The following is a 23,309-nucleotide window of genomic DNA, read 5'->3' on the forward strand; positions in this document are numbered from 1 at the left end:
GGCGGGGCCGCGCGGCGCATCCTGCGAGCGGCGGCGGCGGCGGGCGCGGCGCCGGCAGCCGGGCGCAAGATGATGAAGTTTCGGTTCCGGCGGCAGGGCGCCGACCCGCAGCGCGAGAAGCTCAAGCAGGAGCTCTTCGCCTTCAACAAGGTGCGGCAGCGGCCCGGGCTAGGGCGGGAGGGGGCGGGCCAGGGGCCCGGGCTGGGGGCCCGGGGTCGAAGCCACGTCGGGCCCGGGGGGCGGGAGCTGGCGTGCATCGCGGCGCGGGGCGGGTGCCGGGCCGCGCGCCCCCTCGGCGGGCCCCGCTCTCGTTCCGACTCTGGGTGGGTCTGGGTCTCCGGCGGACTTTCCGTGTCTGCTCCCTGAGTCTCTGCGGGCCGCCCTGGCCCTGGCTCTGCCCGTCTCTGTGTGTCTGGGTCTCTCTGTCTCTGAGATTCTTTGCCTGTCTCTGTGTCTCTGTCCCTCTCTCTCCGTCGCTGACCAGCGCCCTCGCCCCAGTTGTGCCTTTATGTTTGGGGGTATCTATCTCGGACCCTGCGTATCTCTGCCTGTCTCCCTTTATCTTCTTGCCTCTCATGTCTCTTTATGCCTCTTCGTCTCTGAGTTTTCTTTGCCTGTCTCTCTGCGTGTCTCTGTCTCTCTGGAGTCTTTCGGCCTCTTACTCTCTCGCTCACTCTGTCTTTTATCCTTTTTCTTTGCGTTCCTGCTCGGCCCTTGGGACAGCCCTGGGCCCCGGTTTGTTTTGTGCTTTGGCACCCTGGAAGGCAAGAGGGTTAGTGGGGGCAAGGCAGCTGTGGGGGGTGCGGCTGGGAAATCCCTTCAAGGAGCCTCTCCTTCCTTCCCCCACTACTCCAGGCTCTGCCTTGCCCAGCTCTGCCCAGCTCTGCTCTGCCCTGCTCTGCCCGGGGCCCCCAGTCCAGGGGACATGGCTGGCTGTATACTACACTGCATTTCAAATCGTGGGGCCTCAGTTTCCCTAGCGGCGAAATGAGGCTACTTTTCTTCATACTGTGGGCCCTGGCTTCCTGTGCCACATGGGCCAGCTGTCCTGCTGCTGTGCACCAAGGTGGAGTGAGGTGGAGGCTTTTCTTTCCTTTCCCCTAGTGGGACACAAGCGGTCAGGGAAAGGGGCCGCCCCAGCCCCTGCCTCCCTCTGCACTGATGTTCAAGCAGGGCCTCAGCCTGCTCCTGGCTCACTGCTCTGGGGGCGTTGGTTTTGTTCTCAGTCTTACCCCAGAGCCTCACACTGCTCTTCGAAATTAGAGTTCAAAATACAGGTAAGAAAATTGAGGTTCTGAGAGGGATGACGACTTGCCCAGAGTCACAGAGTGAGCTCAGCCAGTATCTTTCTTGAGTTCCTGTGTTGGTGGGGTTGGATTTTAACCGTGTAGGGCAGGGATTTTTTCCAAGGGGCTGTTGTGATCCTGGGCCAGTGTTGTGCCAGGTTCCCTGGGCTGCCTCTTGTCTTGGAGGAGGCTCTGGGACGGCGGGACCTGGAGTTGTAGAGGCCCTGGGAGGGATCAGGGTTTCCCTGCCGAGGTCTGCAGTGGTTGCCAGTGAGAGCTGCCAGGACCCTCACATGTTGCTGAGAACCTGCCGGGAACCTGAGAGGGGCTCAGAGGGAAGCTGGTGCTCCGCAGTCCCCAGATGGCGCCTGTTTTCTGTGCCAGGGAGGCTATGAGGGTGAGGTGAAAGGAGAGTGGCCCTTCAGGGGAAGACGGGAACAGGCACAGAGCTAAATGTCACTTTTTTTTTAGACAGGGTCTCTTGCTCTGGCTGGAGTACAGTGGGTTGAGGCCCACTGCAGCCTCAACCTCCCTGGCTCAGGTGATCCACTTCAGCCTCCTGAGTAGCTGGGACTATAGGCTCGTGTCACCATGCCTGGCTAGTTTTGTATTTTTTGTAGAGCCATGTTGCCCAGGCTGGTCTTGAACTCCTGGGCTCAAGAGATCCATCCATGTTGGCTTCCCAGAGTGCTAGGATTACAGGCATGAGCTACTGTGCCTGGCCTAAATGACATATCTTCAGCCAGTGAACTGGGGTGTGCAGTTGGGACTGGAGACAGCTGGGGGCGAAGCTCAGCCCACTCTGGCTAGCCTTGGGGTGGCAGATGGTAAGGGCCCTCCACTAAGTAGAAGTGTGGGCAGCAGTGGCAGGAAGTGGGGTGGTCTTGGGGAAGGGACTTAGTCACCAAAGGGGGCAATAGGTGATTGCTAGGGAATAAGCCCCTGGTTCCTGAGTTTGGGGGGTAGAATACAGATCAGGAGTGAGCGGGGACTTTGGACTCCCGAGTCTTGGGTTCAAATCGCAGCCCAGCCCACACGTTGCCTGTGGAATCTGCCTTCTCTGTTAACTAATACTGAGCCCCACTGTGTGTGAGGTCTCCAAGGTGCTCAGGACAACAGTAGTTACCAAAAAGGACAAATTCTCTTAACTCAGGAGCTGATGTACTTGTGCAGGAGACAGTGAAAAGCCAAAGCAAAAAAGGTAAAATTGGCAGTAGTTGGGATGGTAGCCAGTTCTGTGGATCAAATAAAGCAAGGCAAGGAGGTGAGAGGTGTGGCCAGGGCAGCTGCTGCAGCCAGGATGGCTTAGGGAGGCCTCTCTGAGGAGGTGACTTCCGAGAGCGACAGGAAGTGTTGGGGGAAGTTCGTTCCAGGCAGAGGGGCAGTAGGTGCAAAGGCCCGGAGGCACAAGCCTCCCTTAGCTGGGATCCCCAGGAGGATCCTGAGCAGGGGAGGGACGATGATCTGGCTGTGGTTTCCATAGGATCTCTCTGGCCCCTGTGGAGGAAGAGACTGTAGTGAGCACCAATCCAGGCGGGTGATGGTGGGGCCTGGAGCAGGATAGGGAGTGACTTCTGTATGTTTTGAAACTGAGTTCTGGGGCTCAGAAATGGGTTGGATGTGGGGTATGAGGGAAGCAGATGCTGGAAAGTGGAAAAGCCGTGGGGGTTTGTGTTGCAGTGTCCTGTCTCTGGACCCTGGTTGTGGTGAGGGACTGGCTAGACAAGGTCAGGTGCAGCAAGGGCGTGGCATTATGGGTGGGAGAGAGAAGCCCCAGCCAAATGGCCAGCTCTGTCCTTAGGTGGGCTTACTGTCCTCAGGGCCCAGATGGCAGACTGAGACTTGGAGAGTACTGTGAATTGCCCAAGGCCAAACAGCTAGGCGGTGACCAAACCAGCTACCCAGAGGTCTCAGTCCCCACCTGGATGGGCAGAGGGAGGCAGGGAGGGAGGTTGGGGTTACAGGCTGGGAACTGGGATTTCTTACAAATGTGCGTCTGCCCAAGTCAGTGGGTCAGGAGTTACCAGTGGTAGAAGTAAAAAAAAAAAGAAAGAAATGAAAAAGGAGTTACCAGTGGCCAGTGTGGGGTGTCCTGCACTGGTGTTCAGGATGGGGCTGGAGCTCAGCTGTACAGGCTTCCCAGGGAGGGCACAGCCAGCTAAAGACAGGAGACTGATGGAGAAGGGGCTGTGCTGTGAAAGGGGCAGGGGAGTGGGTGGGGACCTGCCCATGGACACTCTAGGTGCACAAACCCCCTTAACACCGTCTCCGCCACTGATGGGCATGGGAATCATGTTGCCCAGCTGCTGCCAGGTGGGGAGGTGGGATGACGCTTTCAGGGTCCAGGCAGAAAGCTACCTCTTTCTGGGCCTCTGTCTCCCTGTGTCTGGAAGGAGTCAAAAGTCTCTGCCTGGCTGATCCTGGGTGTTCTCCCTTGACCTGTGACCTCCACTCAGGCCTGTGTTTGGGGCTCATTATGGACATCATGTGGGACTCCTCCCCAAGCTTTAGTCTGTGCCTTGAAGGATGGGGTGTGGAGCCCTTCACAGGGCAGGTGGGGCCTCATCAGTGCCTGCACCTCTGTGAGCCTTGCTTAACCTGTTGGTTGCTAGAGCCTACATGCAGTGGGGTCATCATGAGCCCGTGTACATTGAGGGACGCAGGGGCTTGGCAAGGGGAGGGCCATGCACACGGTAGAGTCATGGTGGAGTCCAGGGGCTTAGCCACCTCCCCACCAACTGGAGGCATGATAACCCATTTCACAGTTGAGGACACTGAGGCACAGAGTGAGTAGACCTGGCTCTTATCCCCAGTGTGTCAGATGCAGACCCTGGAGGCTGCCTTGGGGTGGTCCTTGGGATGGGCCAAGACACAGATACCTGGGAGTGCTTACCCCCAGCAGCCCTCCCCTTTTCACAGACTGTGGAGCATGGCTTCCCCAACCAGCCCAGCGCCCTGGCCTTCGACCCCGAACTTCGCATCATGGCCATTGGCACCAGGTCTGGGGCTGTCAAGATGTATCCTTTGCAGGATAGGTGTTAAGGATCTGTTCAGGACCACCTGCCTGTAGTTCCCTGTGTTCTGGGGTCCCAGTCTTGGCAGTGTCCAGCTCAAGAGGAGGACAGAGGTGCTCTGATGGGCAGTAGTGGGGGCTTCTGTGGACACTACAGTAAGTGCTGGGATCTTGCTGGAGGCTGGCATGGCTTCTGTACCTGGGACAACTGTGCAGAGATGAGTCATCTCAGGGGTCCTTTTGCCTGAGAGATGGGTGATGGGGGCTTACTTTTCAGTAGCCACAGCTGTCCCTTGCTACATGTCAGCCAGCCAGTTACCTAGGCAACCCTGCCATCATCCCAGCAACTGTGACTGGGAAGGCCAGGCCAGGGGGCTGGGCTGTGATACCCGTGGAGGGGGTGGCAGGTGGGCTGGGGGCCCTGGTGAGCTGGTGCACACACATATATGAATGTGAAGACACATGTGTGCAGCCAAGGGGCCTGGGGGCAGTGCCAGGCTCGGCATGGTGAGCACAGCACGGCCCCCACCTGGATCCTGGCTGCTGCACAATGGGCTGTGTGAGCTGCACAAAGCGGGCATTTTCCCTGCAGGCGCCGGGTGGGGGTGGGGGCCAGACCGGCAGCTCAGTGCCTTCTTGCCGGCCCTGGAGAATCCCACCCCAACTGCTCTAGGGGCAACCAAGGTGCAGGGTCTGGCTGATGGAGACTTGGTGAGGAGTGCCGACCCCCACCCCTCCTGTGTGGCCCTCTGGTTTTCAGTACCCTGGTTTCGGACATCACTTCCCAGAAAATGTGTCAATGCCGGGAAAGGGGAGGGTGTGGGAGGGGGGTCTTCTCAACTCAGGGCTGGGGCACTGGCCAGGAAGGGGCGGGACTCCTTGCCTACTCTGGGTAATGCAGATGGGCTGAGATGTCCTCTCCTCTCCCATGGCCCCAGCAGCACCCGTAGGGTGAGTGGGGCAGTGCTCTGGGCCCACATGCCCTGCTGCCTGCCTGCTGCTCCAACCCCTGCGGGTGCTGCGCTGCATCCACACATGTCCCTGCAGCCTTCAGATGTTCCTCCTGTGTTGGGGTCTCCTGTGCACTTGCTTGTTCCTCGGGCTCATAAAGATGAGGAGACTGAGCCTCAGAAAGGAGGCTGGAGCCCGGGGTCCCCTTCCCTTCCTTGCTTCCCCTGACCACTGCCTGGAGCCCCTCAGATTGGGAAACTGAGGCTGGATAGGGCCAGCCCTGGTCACTAGAAGCTGTCCCTCCTCCTGCCAGGCTGGCCCCATCTCCTTGACGACCCTGGTTACTGCCCAGCTGCTCCTGTCCCCTCTTTTGTCCCTTCTTCAGAGTTCCTTGCCAGGCCTGTAGGGAATCCCAGCTCAAGCTCTAGGCAACGGCTCCTGTGTTGTCACTGGGGCAACGTTGCTGACTCCCCTGCATCCTCTGTCCTGGGGGCCCTCAGGCCCGCCCTGCAGTTCACCATCAGCCCTGGAGTTGCTGGGACTCAGGCACTGACACTGGGCACTTCAAGCAGGTCACCCGACCCCTCCAAGTCTCTGTGCTCATCTGTTGAATGGGCAGGCTAGGGTCTCTCCTCCCTCATGGTGGCGGTTGTTGGCTGCCTGCCTCGGAGGGAGGTGGGTTTTCTTACCCATGGCTGAAGTTTGGCCTGAAGCTGTGGGAAAAGGCAGGCTGAACTCTCCTCCCCTCTGGCTTTCTTGTCCAGGCCTGGCCTTGCATATTTGGCCTGCCTGGTCCCATCTGGCGAGGCACAGCTCCCAGAGCCCACAGACACCTGGGGCTGAAGTGAAGCGAAGCCCCAGCCTCTCACCAGGCTGAGGCCAAGCCTGCTGGGCGTGTGTATTCTCACTTGATCTGCAACAGCCCTCCAAGGCGTGGGAGTCACTGACTCAGTTTACAGGAAGTGAAGGTCTCATAGCAGCACCCGACTTGCAGGAGTGAGTGGAGCCTGCACACCCAGCTTGGGGATACTGTGGAGGTGCAGGGTGGGAGCTTTAGGGAGGGGGCCTCCGTTCTTCAGAGATGACTCCTGGATGGTCAGCCCATGGTGGGGCCCACCAGAAATAGTCTGGGTGAAGGAGGAGCCTTGGGTATCTCTTGCCATGATTTCCTGGTCTATGCCTGTTTCCACCTTGACCCGCCACCCTCAGCTATGGTGCTCCTGGTGTGGAATTCACAGGCCTACACCGGGATGCAGCCACCGTCACACAGATGCACTTCTTGCCCGGCCAGGTGAGCCTCTGCATCCCACTGGCCAGCTCCCTGTGGCCCCCATATCCACTCACTCCCCTAGGCCAGCCCAGTTTTCATCTCTGCTCATATACCAGGGCCGCCTCCTGACCCTGCTTGATGACAGCAGCCTGCATTTGTGGGAGATTGTCCACCATAATGGCTGTGCCCACCTGGAAGAGGCACTGAGCTTCCAGCTGCCCAGCCGTCCCGGCTTTGATGGTGCCAGGTACTGGAGAACTTGGCTGGGGCCAACCACCAGGCGGGGAGGATCCAGGGAGGCTCTGAGAGCCTGCTGTGTAAAGGCAGCATGGGGACGGGCAGCTGCTAGCAGGGGCTGGGTTCAGGGAGCCGTGCCTTGAGCCGTGCCTGGGTCCTAGGCTGCAGCTGTTGGACCCTGCAGACAGCGAGTCTGGTCTGATGCTGTCCCACCCCCCAGGCCCCTTTCCCTGCAAGGCCGTCAACAAGATTCTGTGGCGGAACTGTAAATCTGGGTAGGTCAAGGGAGTGGGTGTCTGATGTGAGTGAGGTGTACTCTGCGAACTTTTCAGGTTAAATGGGAAGTTTGGGTTGAGTCGAGGTGAGCAAGTAGTTAACATTGTGAACAGCAGGAGGTATATGCATTATATGCCAAACTCCTAGGACCTGAGGCCTGGCACTACACTTACTACATTGATGGGGGTATCTAGGGGTTTGGGGCAGGGCCTAAGCCAGTAAAATAACAGCAAGAGTCCCCTGGCCCCTCAGTTGTGGGTGGGAGACAGGCCTTTCTCTGCATAGGTGAGAGGACAGGCTTGAGGGCATGGAGGGTCCCATGGGCTGTGTTTGGTGAGGTGCTGGCAGCATGCCCCAGCTGAGTGAGAGTAGGGGGCATCCCTCTCCCCAGCCCTGCCTGAAATAGCTGGAATAAGGGAGTCCTAACCCAGGGTTGGATTCCTGGTGCCTCCCAGCTTCTGCAGATGGGGGTATCTGGGGCCCTCCTGTGAAGTGAGGAGATATCTGAGGGTTGGCAGCACGTTTCCTAGGTGGGGCTCAGGGAGGAGCTCCTGGTCCTGGCTTGGGCAATGCCCTGGTTCCTGCTGTCCTCTCCTGGTGGGTGGGAGGAGCTGGGAGCTCAGTCTGCAAGACCTGGGGAGCCTATTTTTATCTGTCTCCCTGCTGACATCCTGATGAATAATTGAGCGGGCTGATTATGACCCATGTCTTCCTGGGGTGGCTCTGTAAGTAGGCCCTAGTGTGTGCTGTGGAACCAGCGATGAGTTATCAGCAGTGGCCCAGCCCCTCACACCCCACCTCAGCAGGTGGATGGGCTCCCACCCTCACTCCCTTCCCCTTGTTACCTGCAGTGTACCACCCAGCCTTACTCGAGTCACAGTGGTCCTGCTAGTGGCTGCCAGCGACATAGCAGCCCTGGGCACTGAGGGCAGCAGTGTCTTCTTCCTGGATGTGACCACCCTGACCCTGCTTGAGGGGCAGACGCTCGCCCCAGGCGAGGTTCTGCGCAGGTAAGAGGCCTGGTGGGCTTCCTAGCACACACTCTATGCCCGGGAGGTTCTCCTGGCTCACACCCACCTTTCTTCACAGCGTGCCAGATGACTACCGCTGCGGAAAGGCGCTGGGCCCTGTGGAGTCGCTCCAGGGACACCTGTGGCACCCCACGAAGATTCTCATTGGCTACAGCCGGGGCCTGCTGGTCATCTGGAACCAGGCCTCACAGTGTGCGGACCACGTCTTCCTGGGGAATCAGGTAGGTGGGTGAGGCCTGTGTCCCCTCAGCCTGGGACCCTTGTGCACGCCCACCATGGCTCATGCCTGCCTGTTTGCCCACACCTGCCCACAGCAGCTGGAGAGCCTATGCTGGGGGCGTGACAGCAGCACTGTCGTCAGCTCGCACAGCGATGGCAGCTACGCTGTCTGGTCTGTGGATACCGGCAGCTCCCCAATGCTGCAGCCCACAGTGGCCACCACACCTTACGGTGAGTGCTGGGGAGGCTTCAGCCAGAGGGTGGTGACAGGAGGAGGCACCACTGAGCCAAGCCAAACTGGCTGAGGAGTGACTCCCCTGAGGGCCTGGTCTGGGGGCAGTGTGCCTCTCCCCCACCCCCCACGACTTTCCGGGGAGGCAGGAGGCAGCTGCAAGGTAGAGAGCAGTAGAGGAATGGCAGAAGTGCTAAGAACCACCAGCGAGTCTGGTCTGATGCTGTCCCACCCCCCAGGCCCCTTTCCCTGCAAGGCCATCAACAAGATTCTGTGGCGGAACTGTGAATCTGGGTAGGTCAAGGGAGTGGGTGTCCGATGTGAGTTGGGTCTCGATGGGGGCTGGAAGGGTGGGCTCTGCCTGGGACATGCAGTATGTACTCCAGAACCAGGTGGCTCATGGCTCTCACACCTCCCTCCACACACAGGGGCCACTTTATCATCTTCAGTGGTGGCATGCCCCGTGCCAGCTATGGTGACCGCCACTGTGTGAGTGTGCTTCGAGCTGAGACATTGGTGACGCTGGACTTCACCTCCCGCATCATCGACTTCTTCACTGTACACAGTATTCGGCCTGAGGATGGTGGGTGCCCTGCCCTGCCCTACCCTACCCTTTCCCAGCCCCACCTGGCACCTTTGCCACCTGTGGCTGCACTCACCCCATGGCCCTTCCATCCCACAGAATTTGATGACCCCCAAGCGCTGGCTGTGCTGCTGGAAGAGGAGCTGGTGGTGTTGGACCTGCAGACTCCTGGCTGGCCAGCGGTGCCCGCCCCATACCTGGCCCCACTGCATTCGTCTGCTATCACCTGCTCGGCCCATGTGGCCAATGTCCCCGCCAAGCTGTGGGCCCGCATAGTGAGCGCTGGCGAGCAGCAGAGCCCCCAGCCTGTCTCCAGTGCCTTGGTGTGTTCGGGGGTTGGGGAGTCTTGCAGGGTGGAGTCTTGATGAGTGGGGAGTGTTCCAGTTCTAGGCCTGGGGGTCAGAATGTGCCATGCGTGGGATGAGAGGGAGAAGATGTTTGTCCTAACCTTGTGTGCACATCTCTGCCACCCCCTCCCAGAGCTGGCCCATCACTGGGGGCCGGAACCTAGCCCAGGAGCCGTTGCAGCGAGGGCTGCTGCTGACCGGGTAGGTGTGCATGCGTATGTGGGTGAGGGGCCCCTTGCTGTTGGGGGAGAGCCCAGGAGACTCAGGCCTGGCCCCTGGTGGAACCAGGTAGTTCCTCATTGCCTAGGGTGGATTGGGATGAAACCTCCCTGGACCTTGGTTCAAGGTGCTGGCTGCCCTGCTCTGCCTTTTGGCCTGGAACTAAGCTCTACCAAACCTGAGGGCTCCACCCACCCAGCCTGCCTGCCCTGGGACTGGAAAATCTGGGCTGGCCCACACTGAGGTACCCAGGGAAGGTGCCAGAGAGCCCAACCTGGGCCTGGCGGGCACTGACGTGCCCGGTGACTCAAGCCCCAACTTCCTGCCCTGCCCCCACTCCCACCTGTGCTGGGACCCTCAGGCCTCTGGCTCTGGTGTGCCCTTCCTTGCTGAAGAGCTTACTGTGGCTTTCAGGGTTGCTGGAGTGTCTCAGCCAGTCACACACCTTTCATGCCCTGGCTCTGGGCTCTCACCACCGCCTGGGGCCCTGCTTGGGCTCTGCAGCTGTGTCCTAAGGCTGTGCCCTAGATTTGTCTGCTCCTTCCCCTGCCCCTCCCTGCTTCCTCCCAGCCTCTGCAGTCTTCCTGCTCCTCCACCTACGTGGCTGTCTTGGGCCCCAGACAGCTCCTCCCCCTGGGATGCCCCACACTCTGTGACTGCCCTTGCTCTTGATCACTTTTGATAAGTGCTCCAGTGTGGACAGAACCCCTATAGTCCTCTGCTCTCTGCATGTCCCCTTCTGCTACTTCCTTTTAATCAGGGTGGTCATTTCCACCCTGTTTGGTTTAAAGGGCCCACGTGTATGTGTTTCATGTGGCCTGGCATAGAGCGGGTGCACAGTGCGCCTGTGCTGTATACAGTAGGTGCCTATTGCTTGTCATAACAATAGGATTCCAGTCAGTGTTTGGCACGCGCGGTATGTGCTTAGTGAGTGGTCATCGGATAAGTGAATGGAGGGGTTGTACAGGCCTTCCAGGAACCCAGGGGTGGCCCTGACATCTGCCCTCCCTGCAGCCATGAGGACGGCACTGTGAGGTTCTGGGATGCCTCGGGTGTGGCGCTGCGGCCACTGTATAAGCTGAGCACAGCCGGACTCTTCCAGACAGACTGTGAGCACGCTGACAGCCTGGCCCAGGCTGCTGAGGACGACTGGCCACCATTCCGCAAGGTGGGCCCCTCCCCTGGCCCTGAGGAGCTGGTCCCTACTCTGCCTGGACTCATCATTCCTTCCCCTCCTTCCAGGTGGGCTGCTTCGATCCCTACAGTGATGATCCCCGGCTTGGTGTGCAGAAGGTTGCTCTCTGCAAGTACACAGCCCAGATGGTGGTGGCTGGCACTGCAGGCCAGGTAGGGCTGGGTGTGCCCTGGGTTGGAGATGTCAGGGAGGGTTTTCTGGAGATGGGTCTTAACTGGAGGGTCTGGTGGAGGGGGAGATGGACTGGCACAGGCAAAAGCCAAGGTGGGAATAGGGCTCCTGGTGGGACTGGTGGGGCTGGCTGGGGTGAGGACAGATAGGAAGTGGCCTGTTGCTGGGGGCCTTGAATCAGGTTCTGGCCGGGGGTCGGGAAACACAGAGTGTTGAAGAGGGGGCAGGAACTCGTGCCCATTCTGTGCTCAGGTGCTCTCATGGCATACAGGAAGTGCTCACTGTGCCCTTATTGCTAACTGGGAGACAGAGGCTCAGGGTAAGGATGGGCACTTCGCTCTCAGAGGGCAGGGACTAGTGTGTCTTGGTCACCACTGTGTTCCTTGGTGCTCAGCAAGGGCCTTGGTATACAGTAGGCATTCAGTGAGTGCATATTTGGCTGATGAACTGAAGACAGTCCTAGAACCACCTTGGTGGTACCTGGGGCTGCTTCAGAGGCTACAGGCCGAGTGGGGCCCTGGGCAGCCCCTCCCCTGTGCTGACATTCCGCCTGCCTGGCTGTGGACTCAGGTGCTGGTACTGGAGCTCAGTGATGTGCCGGCGGAGCAGGCGGTCAGCGTGGCCATCGTGGACCTCCTCCAGGACCGTGAGGGCTTCACATGGAAGGGCCATGAGCGGCTGAGCCCACGCACAGGGCTGCTGCCCTGGCCTGCTGGCTTCCAGCCCCGTGTCCTGGTACAGTGCCTGCCGCCAGCTGCTGTCACCGCTGTCACACTCCACACCGAGTGGAGCCTCGTGGCCTTTGGCACCAGTCATGGCTTTGGCCTATTTGATTACCAGCGCAAGAGCCCTGTGCTGGCCAGGTGTGTGGGGTGGGGGCGGCTGGGCAGCTGGAGCCCCCAGCAAGATGGGGTCTGGGCTTCTGTTTCCGCCTCTAGTGTTTGGTGTGGCAAAGGTCCCACTAATCTCCATTGCCCCGTAAGAAATAACCTGGCAGCGGCCAGGCATGGTGACTCACGCCTGTAATCCAAGCACTTTGGAGGCCAAGATGGGCGGATCACCTGAGGTTGGGAGTTTAAGACCAGCCTGACCAACATGGTGAAACCCTGTCTTAAAATAAAAAAATAATAAATAAATAAGTAAATAAAAGAAAAAGAAATAACCTGGCAGAAGGACGTTCACAGTGCCACCAGCAGCTGGGTCCACAGGACCGTCCCAGAGGGGCTGTGACTCCCTGAGCTAGGTGCCTCATCAGGCCAGCAGGAGTGTGGTGGCTACTCCAGGAGTCTGCTGTGTAGCACGACTGGACCCTGTCTGCCCCCAGGTGCACTCTTCACCCCAATGACTCCCTGGCCATGGAGGGGCCGCTCTCCCGGGTGAAGTCTCTGAAGAAGTCGCTGCGCCAGTCTTTCCGGCGCATTCGCAAGAGCCGTGTCTCGGGCAAGAAGCGGGCTGCTAATGCCATCAGCAAGGTGAGCTGGGGTAGGCTGCATGGGAGCTGTGCCTGTGTCTTGTGCCTTGGCCCTGGCCCTGGCCCTGGCCTGGGACCCCGGGGGCCTGCTTATCTCATGGCACTCCTCCCTCTGCAGTCCCTGGGCCCTCCAGAGGGATAGATGAGCTGGGCAGGGTGGTGGGGGAATGGTAACAGAATGTAGGGCGTAAGCCACGATGCAAGGCTGCTGGAGTGCTAGGGAAACCGTGTTCAGGAGCCCCCGCCCTGCAGTTGCAGGAGGCCAACGCACAGTTGGCAGAGCAGGCCTGCCCCCACGACGTGGAGATGATGCCTGTGCAGCGCCGCATTGAGCCCCGCTCTGCTGATGACTCCCTGTCAGGTGTTGTGCGTTGCTTGTACTTTGCTGACACATTCCTTCGAGATGGTAAGGCAGGGGCAGGGCAAGGGTTGGGGAGATTGGCCTCAGTTGGCCACCTAGGAGATGGGTGGTGGCAGGGGAGGTGGTGGGACTGCACCTTGCAAAAGGTTTGAAAGTTTTACTGAGCCAGGCACGGTGACTCACGCCTATAATCCCAGCACTTTGGGAGGCCGAGGCGGGTGGATCACTAGGTCAAGAGATCGAGACCATTCTGGTCAACAAGGTGAAACCCCGTCTCTACTAAAAATACAAAAATTAGCTGGGCATGGTGGCGCGTGCCTGTAGTCCCAGCTACTCAGGAGGCTGAGGCAGGAGAATTGCCTGAACCCAGGAGGCAGAGGTTGTGGTGAGCTGAGATCGTGCCATTGCACTCCAGTCTGGGTAACAACAGCGAAACTCTGTCTCAAAAAAAAGAAAGTTTTACTGAATGTGGCCAGGCGTGGTGGCTCACACCTGTAATCCCAGCACTTTGGGAGGTCGAGATGGGTGGATCACCTGATGTCTGGAGTTTGAGACCCACCAGGCCAACATGTTGAAACCCCGTCTCTACTAAAAATATAAAAATTAGCCAGGTGTGGTGGTGAGCGCCTGTAATCCCAGCTACTTGGGAGGTTGAGGCAGGAGAATTGCTTGAACTGGGAGGTGGAGGTTGCAGTGAGCCGAGATCACTCCACAGCACTCCAACCTGGATGACAGAGCGAGACCATCTCAGAAAAAAAACCGTTACCATCCAGCTCCCCCAGGGGAGTGCAGTGGATTTTCCCACTGTCTGGATGTGGCAGATGGACCTGGAGGTGGGGGTTCTTTGGCTTTTTGTTTTTTTTCTGACTACAAAGACCCAGAAGAGGACAGCCTCGGGCTTTTAACTTGTTCCACTTGTTGCCTGGTCACCCACAGACCTCCTGGGGGAGATGGATGGTAAGGGGTTGTTGTGAGCTGGGTGAGCCTCTCAGATCTAAGCCAGGAGAAGGGAGGTTGAGGCCTGGAGTATGACAGTGAGGGGCACTGGCCCTTGTCCAGGCCCTGAGGCGGGGATATGTGTGGGTGCTGCCCAGCCACTTGGCTGGAATGGAGCCGGTGGGGGTCGAGGAGTGTGGCTCAGGGAGGTGCTGGTACTAACCAGAGCTGAGGACCTGGCTTGGACTCTTGGTGGCCTGGGAACTCTTGACTAGGTCCTGGATGTGCTGAGTCATTGACTTTGTACAATGGGAGAATTTCAAACATACACAAAAATAGAGTGGTGCAAAGTTATCCCACATACCTTGCCTGCCTGCCACCAGTTATGTGCCTCTACAGAAGCCGTCCCCCTCCCCCATACTCTTTACTGTTTATCTTGCTGGGGTATTTTAAACGAAAACCCAGACACGAGTACTTCAGCATGGGCCTGACAGATGTCACTGACAGCCACTGTTCACATCATGCCCTGTAGAACCAACGTGAATTCCTGAGTGTCATCTGCTTGGTCGAGCTCTGCTTTCTGATGTCATTTATTTGTCGAGGGTCTTTGTGCAGTGGATTTTCCCACTGTCTGGATGTGGTGGATGGAGCTGGAGGTGGGGGTTTCTTTGGCTTTTGTTGTTTCTGACCACAAAGACCCAGAAGAGGACAGCCTGGGGTTTTTAACTTGTTCCACCATCCCAAGGAGGGTCATGTTCGTGGCCGCCTGGGGCTCCTGTTGTGCATGTTTACTTACTGCCCCAGGATTCATCAGGTCATCAGGGTGCAGGTGGGTGAGCTTCCAAGTCTGCCCTGGCTTCTGCGGGGCTTGGCTCTGATTCTCCACTAAAGCTCATCCCCCAGAGGTTCAGTTCACACAGGCAGAGTAGGGTCGGTGGATGGGCGTCCTAGGTGTCCCCAGGCTCGGTGGCTCTGGCTGCCATGTAGGGAACACACTGAAGGCGGGGTGAAGCAGGGGTGAGACAAGACGCACGTGTGGGGTGCATGAGGGCCTGGTTCCAGTCTGTTGACAGGACTAGCAAGGGGATGCAGGGCTGGAGAGAGGAGTCGGGCTTGTAGGGCTTGGGGGTGAGTGATGCTAGGATGGAGCTGCATTTACTGATGTGGGGGTTGAAGCTAGTGGGATGGAGCTAGAGGGTTCAGGGTCTGGTTTGGGTGCCCATTGGCATCCTGTGCAGATGCGCTCTAGCTGTTGGGGCCTCTGCAGGAGGGCTGCATCCTGGCCTCTGACTGCAGTTAGCAGCCTAGAGCTGGGATCTCAGGCCTCAAAGCTGGAGGTCATCAGGGAGGCATGGGACAGGAAGGAACCAGCCCTGAGTCCCAGGGTGTCACAGTTAGGAAGGAGAGGTACAAGAGAGGCCGGGAAGTGCCTGCAGTCTGTGAGGAGACTACAGGGGAGATGCCTGGCCCGCAGGGAGCACCCTCCTCACGAGCTCGTTTTCTGCAGGGGCCCACCATGGGCCTACCATGTGGGCTGGCACCAACTCGGGCTCTGTGTTCGCCTATGCGCTAGAGGTGCCGGCAGCAGCAGTGGGTGGTGAAAAGCGGCCTGAGCAAGCAGTGGAGGCCGTGCTGGGCAAGGAAGTGCAGCTGATGCACCGGGCGCCTGTGGTGGCCATCGCCGTGTTGGATGGGCGTGGCCGCCCACTGCCCGAGCCCTATGAGGCCTCACGGGACCTGGCGCAGGCACCTGACATGCAGGGTGGTCATGCTGTGCTCATCGCATCTGAGGAGCAGTTCAAGGTGAGCCACTGTGGGCTGTGGGGGACTCCTCTCCAGGACCCTACCATTGGATCCTCTAGAGCCCCTGCTTGCCTGTATCCCCCACTGCTGGGACCCTAAGACCCTTGCACCCCAGCAAAACACCCCTAGTCAGCAGAAAATTTCTCCCAAAGAACTCTGATGCCCCCTCAGCCTGCTGAGTTCCTCTAAGACTGTCCTATCTCACTGTCCCCTGCAAGGCTCCTGTACTCTGCCAAGAACCCTGAGCCCAGTCCCCAGGGATGCTGCCTTGAAAGAACTCTAGGCACTCTGTGATTGAGGGCCTGGGAGGTTTCTGGAGTACAACGTGAAGTCTGGAGTTTAGTGGGGCAGTGCCAGCAGGGCCAGCCAGGTGTACAGGCAGGGGAGGCCACGTGGCAATGAGGCTGGGCTTTGTGGTGGGGGCTGGTGGGTCTGCAGCCATGAGGGTGAGGGGCCCTGGAGATGAGGACAGGGCCAGGCTCTGTGCTCACTGGCCACCTGCTGTCAGGTTTTCACACTGCCCAAGGTGAGCGCCAAGACCAAGTTCAAGCTCACGGCCCATGAGGGCTGTCGTGTGCGCAAGGTGGCATTGGCCACGTTTGCCAGTGTGGCCTGCGAGGACTATGCTGAGACCTGCCTGGCCTGCCTCACCAACCTGGGCGATGTCCACGTCTTCTCGGTGCCTGGCCTGAGACCGCAGGTGCATTACTCCTGCATCCGGAAGGAGGACATCAGCGGCATCGCCTCGTGTATCTTCACGCGCCACGGCCAGGGTGAGGTGGGGCTGAGGCCAAAGAGGCCTTCCTTAGGCAAGCAAGCTGAGCAGGGCCAGTGCTGCTTGGGAAGGGCCTTCCAGGTGGGCACAGGCCCTGCCCACGGAGGAGCTGTGGTTGGTGGCATCTCCTAACTGCAGTCCTCATTCTTCTGTCCACCCAGGCTTTTACCTGATATCCCCATCAGAATTTGAACGCTTCTCCCTAAGTGCCCGGAACATCACAGAACCGCTCTGCTCTCTGGACATTAACTGGCCCCATGATGCCACCCAGGCCAGGTGTGTGGATGGAGGCAGCCCCTGGTCTGGGGGACCTGTGACCAGGGCGAGTTCTCATCCCACCCCCAAGATCTGCCTTCCCTGGGCTTGGGAGTGGGAGTGCAGAGATCTAATGTGCCAGCCTCAAGGCACCCACCTATGGTCCCCACATGCCTATCTCTGCATTTACAGACTCCGAGAGTCAACCAAGCTGAGCCAGGCTAACGGGACCCCAAGCATCCTGCTGGCCCCACAGAGCCTTGGTGGAAGCCCTGATCTAGCCCACAGCAAGGGATCTGGTGAGGAGGGGCATGAAATGGGTCCAGGCCCTGGCCCCACGGTGCCCTAAGGGAGGGAGTCAGGACTCTCATAGCTCAGGGATCTGGCAGGATCTGTAGGAGAGGGGTAGTTGTGTGCCCATGGGTGTCACCTCTTGCCATTGGCTACCTTTGGGCCTGTGTCCCCAGGTCCCTAGGTGCAGAGGGTGCTAAAGGTCCTGGTAGGGGCTGATCACTTGCTCCTTGCAGACATCCCAGAGCCACCTGAGGCCGCACTCTCGCCCATGTCCATTGACTCAGCCACCAGTGCTGACACCACGCTGGACACGACAGGGGACGTCACGGTGGAAGATGTGAAGGATTTTCTGGGGTGAGGCTGGTGGGCAGGTCCACAGGAAGGGTTACCCTGTCCCCTCGGCCTCCCTCCCCAGGGCTGCCAGGGGCTCCCCCGCCCCACCCCTGAATACAACCCCCATCTCGCAGCTCCTCTGAGGAGTCTGAGAAGAACCTGAGGAACCTGGCAGAAGATGAGGCCCGTGCCTGTGCCATCCTGATCAAATGAGGTGCTGCAGGGGTGGGGCCCGGGTCCTCACCATTGGTAGCATCCACCCCTCCAGCCCTATCTGAGCCCCACCTGGCCCTGGTCTCCCACCTGGGACCCTGGCAGGCCCCTCTGATGGTGGCAGTCTCTGAAGCCTGGCTCCCTTCCAAAGTGTGTCTCAATTGGGGACTTTTGGGGCTCACATAGACACAAATGTTATGGTTGGGTATTAGAAAAGCAAGGCCAGCCCCTCAGCCCTTGCAATGTGACAGGTGGTGGCTAGGACAAGACCAGATTAAACCACTTAGAGGTGGCAGCAGTTTGGGGCCTGGGAGCTGGTTGGGCCCAGCAAGTGGCTGACCACCCGCCTGAGTCTCAGTGTGGATCCTCACCTGGATCTGGGAATCTTAGTTATTTGCTGCCTCGTGCTCCCAGCCACCTGACTGTATACCATGGCCCCACCCTGCACAGCACATGGACACCTTCCAGCTCCTTGGTACCCCTCTCTGGCCTCAGTGGGGCATATGTGTCCTGGCACTCGGATACCCACCTAGAGACTCAGCAAGCCCATCTCAGGCAGTCACTGAAGAGCCATGCCTGCCCTGCAGAGGAGACTGAGTGGTGGCACCTGTGTGGCCTGGGTGCTGTGGCAGTCTACCTGTCCTCTTTGGCCTTCCCTCACCTTCTGCTGATACCTTTTCTCTCCCTCTCCCAGGAAGGCCAGAACTATCCCGACCTCCACCTGCCCTGCTCGGAGTTGGGAGTGCTGGATCCCTGGCGACTTCCTGGCCCCTTAACATAGACCCACACCTGCTAACCTGTAGGCTCCACTGGACTGCTGTCCTGTCCCTCGTGACCCGGGGTCCTAGAGCGACACCAGCCCCAGGGTGTGGGCCTGGGACTTGGCCCAGAGCCTCGGGTCAGAACTGAGTCCTCCTGCAGGCATCTGGCTGCCCTGTGGGGGCTGCTGCCTAGGGAAGAGGACAGGTGGGGCTTAGCACCTCAACCCACCTCCCACTCCACACACACCGTCCTTCCCTCTCACTTTGCAAAGAGTATTTTTCTAGCATCTGGGCTGGACAGTTGTTTCTAAAACTATTTTGGTACTTGCTTCTGGACCAGTCCCCAGCCTGTGATGAGTGAGTGAGTGAGTGAGTGGGAGTGTGTGTATGCGCGTGCATGCGCGAGGATGTGACTGGGAGCTCTGCTGGGCACCCTAGTCAGATGTGCGTGTAGTGGGGTGGGAGGACCAAGATGAGTTTCCCTGTAGATTGTACCTTGGGGTTTTTTTCTGTCATTTTGTTAAAATTAGTTCCATTTTAATATTAAAAATACTGATTTTTAATATTGAAAATAAAAGCATTTAATATCTCTTAAAGGGCAGCTGCATCTGCTTTATACCTGGCAGGGGAGTGAGGGGGTTTCACACGTGTGCTCACACTGTGGAGGGAGTTGGATTTCCCAGACCCGAGGGCACACCCCCATTGGTGCTACTTGATGCTCCTGGGGACTGTGGCACTGGGTGTGGCTGGGGCAGACATTGTCACCTGAGTACATTCTCTGCTAGCAGAAAGTGGACAAGGCCCCTTCCTCTTCCTCACCAAGCCTGGGGCTGTGCCAGTCTGTCCTAGGCCAGGGCCTTGCGGAAGGCGCTCCAGGCATGGAAGCACCGGGTGAAGGCATGCTGCTCATTGCCCTTGCGGACCAGGCGCAGGCGGCGAGGCCGCTCATGTTCCTTGGACCGCATGTGCTGGATATACACCTGGCAAGGGAGAGCCAGCCTTGAGTGATGACCCTGCCCTGCCCACAGGCCCTGCCTTAGCCCTTCCTCCACCCAGCTCACCTGGCAGGCCTTCAGGCTCAGCTTGATCTCCACCTGGCTAGTCTGGGTCCCCACCCACATGTAGACCTGTGGGGGCAGCCAAGCAGATGGTCACATGGGTGCCTGGGAATACCACCCCACCCCCATCCCCCAGCTCCTGGTCTGAGAATTCCCATTTACAAGCCTATGGGCATCTCAGATGGGCAGGGCCGGTGACAGCACCTCACCTCTTGGCCGTTGTCTAGTAACATGATGTCGTCATCTGCCAGGTCATCTTGGCAAAAGTCAGAACATTTCTCAGTCACTGCAAAGTAGCCCTTCTCGTTGGAGCACCTGGGAGTCAAGGGTCAAGGTGAGGCCAGAGGTCATAAGCAGCAGTGGCAAGACTGAGGGGAGGGGTCAGGGCCCTGGCCTCACCGGAAGAGCCGCGTGTGCTTCATGTACTCTGCGTCGTCATCATAGGGCTTTTGGGCCCCAATGCCCACCCAGAAGAAGTTCTCAGGCTCCTCGCCTTCATTGATCACCTGTGGGAAAGACTGGTCCAGCCCAGGGCCCTGCCTGCCCTCCCCTCCCCACCGTGTGTGCCCGCCTGCCTGCCCACCTCCTGACCTGCTTGCTGTAGGAGGCATCAAACATGGTGTTCAGGATGTCTTCTGCCAACTTGGCTTCGTCAGGGTCTGATGCCTGGCCCACCCAGGCATACACGATGCCCTGGTTGTCCTCACTCTCAAAGGGAACCTGGGGAGTGTGCAGGGGTGGGAGTCGGGGGGTGTTCCAGGCTGGCTCAGCCACCAAACGCCCCACCCCTTGGTCCATGGAGTCCCGCCTCAGACCCACAACCCCACCTTGAGGATGAAGCAGAACTCAGAGTTGAGGAGGCTGGAATCGGTGTTGATCTGGATGCACCTGTAGAAGGGATGGGGTGTCAGCAAGGAGTCAGGCCTGGCTCCCTGACCCCTGCTCACCACTGTGTCCTCCCCCAGCCAGGCACCGGGTGCAGAGGGCGCTGCCATTGGTGCGGATCTGGTAGAGGCTGGGCTGCAGGGCACCCTGAGCTGCCTTTCTCTTGCCCCGATGGATAATGAACTTCCTCTTGAAATGGGACAGGAACTTGGGGTTCTCCTGCTGCTGCGTCATGCGTACCACCTGGGGATACGGAAGCGTTAGAGGGAGCTCCCTGGACCCTCACCTGCCCCTCAGTACCCAAACCTCCATCTGGGCCCCACCACACACCCCCGCCTGGCCTCGAGCTGCGGGGCACACCTCCAGCTTGCCAGGGAAGAGGCTCTCGAACTTTTTCTGCAGACTGAAGGTAAAGGTGAGCCAACCCATGTTGGAGGCTTCGCGGCCCTGCCAGAAGTACACGATGCACTGGAAGTCCTCCTCTGGCTGCTTCTCCTCTGCCTCGCCTGTTGCCTCCTCGCCTTCTTTGCCTTCGGCCTTCTCCTCCCCCTTGCCTTCCTTCTTTTCCTCCTCCTCGTACTCCACGGGTACCCAGTACCTGCCGGATTGGAGGGTTGTGAGCAAGGGCTCGAGCCCCCAGCACCAGGGGAGGGACTCGGGGAAGAGAGTGCTGATGTGGCACCTGCAGAGGAAGACGTAGCAGTCCTGTGTGTAGAAGTGGCCGAATTCCTCCTCCGGCAGCCGCGCGAACTTCTTGCCCTCCAGCACGAAACCCTCCATGCCATCTAGGTCTTCATTCCACTCCTCCATCAGCTGCTCTGCCTACGGATGGCAGAGCCCCACCCGAGGCAGGTGTGAGCAAGCTCTGTGCATTGGACCTGCCCCCGCCCGTCCCCGGGGCCTGCCCCACCTCCGCCAGCGACATGGGCGGCTGCCGCGGCAAGAAGAGCGCAGTGAGGTCAGCCTTCATCTGGTCTTTCTTCTCGGCATCGCGTTTCACCTTTCCGGAGAGACCCGGGCTCTGCAGCACAGCCTCTGCGTTGCGCGTGTAGTCCACCATCAACACGTCATCCCAATTCTTGAACTTGGCCTTGAACACCTGACAGGGAGGTTATCAACTCACTATGAGGGGTACGGCATGATCAAGGTTGGGGTCGGAGGAAGTAGCCCGAGGCTTGAGAGGCGGGACCCAGGGAGATCTAGGGCGGGACTTGGGAGGTGGGGCCTCGGACACAAAGGTAGTAGGAGGGGCAGCAGAGGGGGCGGGGCCTGAGCACGGTCAGCAGAGGAGGTGGGTTTGGGCCCAGCTCTGTAGGGAGATAGTGGAACCACAGGGATTGGAGCATGTCGGGGTGCGAAGGATCCTGGGGAGGGGCCTCCGGAGCAGCAAGCACACCTGCGCCTCGGTGCCCTCGAGGCTGCGGCTGACTGTGGCATGGCGTGGCCGGTGCAGCATCCCACACAGCTCCTGACCCAGCTTGAGGGCGGCAGCGCGCACCAGGCGCGGGGACTTACGACCCAGCCAGATGAACACGTCTGACCAACAGTCCAGGATATACACGCAGCGCGTGTCCAGCAGACTCTGCAGCTGCAGACCAGGAGCCTGGAGGTCAAAGCCGGGCCAATGGGAGCGATCCAGGCCCGCGCCCTCCTCCTGTGTCTCTTACCAGCCGCATTCTTGGCATCAGCTCCACCTTGGGACGCTGCTTATGTTCCACGGAGAGTTTATAGTTGATCTGTGGCAGCTCCAGGTAGCCCAAGCCCAGGCCCACCTGGCACGAAGGATGGGCATGGCAGGGAGGGGTTCTGGAGACAGGAACCTCACCCACAGCCCCCTGCTCTAGAACCAGCCCTGCCCTGCCCTGCAGCATGGCTCACTGCCTGCTCCTGTTTCCCTCTCCCCATCAATCAAGGTCTTTTTAGGGATATCCTTTCAGAAGGGCTTTTTTTTTTTTGAGACTGAATTTCACTGTTGTTACCCAGGCTAAAGTGCAATGGCGCAATCTCAGCTCACTGCAACCTCCACCTCCTGGGTTCAGGCAAGTCTCCTGCCTCAGCCTCCAGAGTAGCTGGGACTACAGGCGCGCACCACCATGCCCGGCTAATTTTTTGTATTTTTAGTAGAGATGGGGTTTCACCATGTTGACCAGGATGGTCTCAATTTCTTGACCTCGCGATCCACCCGCCTCGGCCTCCCAAAGCTGGGATTATAGGTGTGAGCCACCGCGCCTGTCCGGAAGGGCTTTTAAATGGTACTTTCCCTGCCTGCCCTCTCCAGGCCCTTCATGCCATTCCTTTTTTTTTTTTTGAGACAGAGTTTCGCTCTGTCGCCAGGCTGGAATGCAGTGGCATGATCTCGGCTCACTGCAACCTCCACCTCCTGGGTTCAAGCGATTCTCCTGTCTCAGCCTCCCGAGTAGCTGGAACTACAGGTACATGCCACCATGCCCAGCTAATTTTTTTTAAAAAATATATTTTTAGTAGAGATGGGGTTTCACCATGTTGGCCAAGATGGTCTTGATCTCTTGACCTCGTGATCTGCCTGCCTTGGCCTCCCAAAGTGGTGGGATTACAGGTGTGAGCCACCGCGCCCAGCTTTCATGCCATTTCGAATTCTCTAACTTGTCCCATTCCTGTTCACAAGAATCTGGTGCCTTCCTTGCACCCAGATAATTGAGCCAAGGTTCCAGACCTAGCACTGGGCACTTCTGTCTCCCCTACAGCCCCACCATCCTGGAAACACTCCCTCATGCACTTCTCAAAACCAGCCTCTGGACCTTTGCTCAGACTGTTCCTTGTCCAGAAGGTGGCACCCTCTCCCCACCAAGGTTGAGATGGAAGCCACACACCTTCCAGTGGTGTGTAGTCCTGATTGGGGGAATGGGCTACACACCGCTGCAGGTGGCTATGGGTCAGGCCAGACCTGCACCCCAGCAGCAGGGCTCACCTTGTACAGCTTGGGCTGGGGCGGCCAGAAGTCATCAGGCACGTGCTTCTTGATCTCAGAGGGCTCCCCACCCAGTGCCTCCCAGAACTCCGGGAGCTCTTGGCCCTGCACCAGCAGTGTGATCTCGGCCTTCCCTTTCCGCTCATTCTTGTTAATTTTCTCTGCAAAGAGTCTGAGAGCAGGACGC

At 58.9% G+C, this 23,309-nt stretch overlaps 2 protein-coding genes across 9 annotated transcripts in view; one reads left to right on the forward strand and one right to left on the reverse strand.

Annotated features, from left to right (window-relative positions):
- On the forward strand, positions 1-18,828 carry LLGL1 (LLGL scribble cell polarity complex component 1). Of its 4 annotated transcripts, none has more exons than XM_002806786.7 (23): positions 1-150; positions 4,206-4,303; positions 6,460-6,541; positions 6,637-6,767; positions 7,885-8,043; positions 8,123-8,285; positions 8,379-8,514; positions 8,755-8,809; positions 8,944-9,098; positions 9,198-9,421; positions 9,579-9,646; positions 10,679-10,832; positions 10,907-11,011; positions 11,601-11,893; positions 12,355-12,502; positions 12,754-12,907; positions 15,306-15,601; positions 16,110-16,374; positions 16,538-16,652; positions 16,824-16,930; positions 17,159-17,279; positions 17,393-17,472; positions 18,166-18,828. In XM_002806786.7, the coding sequence occupies exons 1-22, from the start codon at positions 70-72 to the stop codon at positions 17,469-17,471; spliced, it is 3,189 nt and encodes a 1,062-aa protein (XP_002806832.3). In that variant the 5' UTR covers positions 1-69; the 3' UTR covers position 17,472; positions 18,166-18,828. The 4 variants fall into 4 exon arrangements, with proteins under 4 accessions (XP_002806832.3, XP_035156041.1, XP_035156042.1 ...); XM_035300150.3 differs by having other exon boundaries at positions 8,382-8,514; XM_035300151.3 differs by lacking the exons at positions 4,206-4,303; positions 6,460-6,541.
- Positions 18,789-23,309, reverse strand: part of FLII (FLII actin remodeling protein) — a 15,042-nt gene continuing 10,521 nt past the window's right edge. For all 5 annotated transcript variants that reach the window (XM_078373116.1, XM_078373114.1, XM_035300147.3 and 2 more), the window contains 13 exons: positions 23,123-23,294; positions 21,843-21,947; positions 21,572-21,763; positions 21,086-21,274; positions 20,858-20,997; positions 20,536-20,773; positions 20,264-20,418; positions 20,118-20,178; positions 19,882-20,010; positions 19,690-19,796; positions 19,500-19,605; positions 19,294-19,359; positions 18,789-19,212 (listed from right to left, as the gene is read on the reverse strand). In XM_078373116.1, the coding sequence (XP_078229242.1) occupies positions 19,078-19,212; positions 19,294-19,359; positions 19,500-19,605; positions 19,690-19,796; positions 19,882-20,010; positions 20,118-20,178; positions 20,264-20,418; positions 20,536-20,773; positions 20,858-20,997; positions 21,086-21,274; positions 21,572-21,763; positions 21,843-21,947; positions 23,123-23,294 (1,795 nt within the window). In that variant the 3' untranslated portion in view covers positions 18,789-19,077. The remainder of the gene's footprint in view (positions 19,213-19,293; positions 19,360-19,499; positions 19,606-19,689; positions 19,797-19,881; positions 20,011-20,117; positions 20,179-20,263; positions 20,419-20,535; positions 20,774-20,857; positions 20,998-21,085; positions 21,275-21,571; positions 21,764-21,842; positions 21,948-23,122; positions 23,295-23,309) is intronic.

Source organism: Callithrix jacchus, chromosome 5, assembly GCF_049354715.1.
Source record: "Callithrix jacchus isolate 240 chromosome 5, calJac240_pri, whole genome shotgun sequence".
In the NCBI taxonomy this organism is placed as follows: domain Eukaryota; kingdom Metazoa; phylum Chordata; class Mammalia; order Primates; family Cebidae; genus Callithrix; species Callithrix jacchus.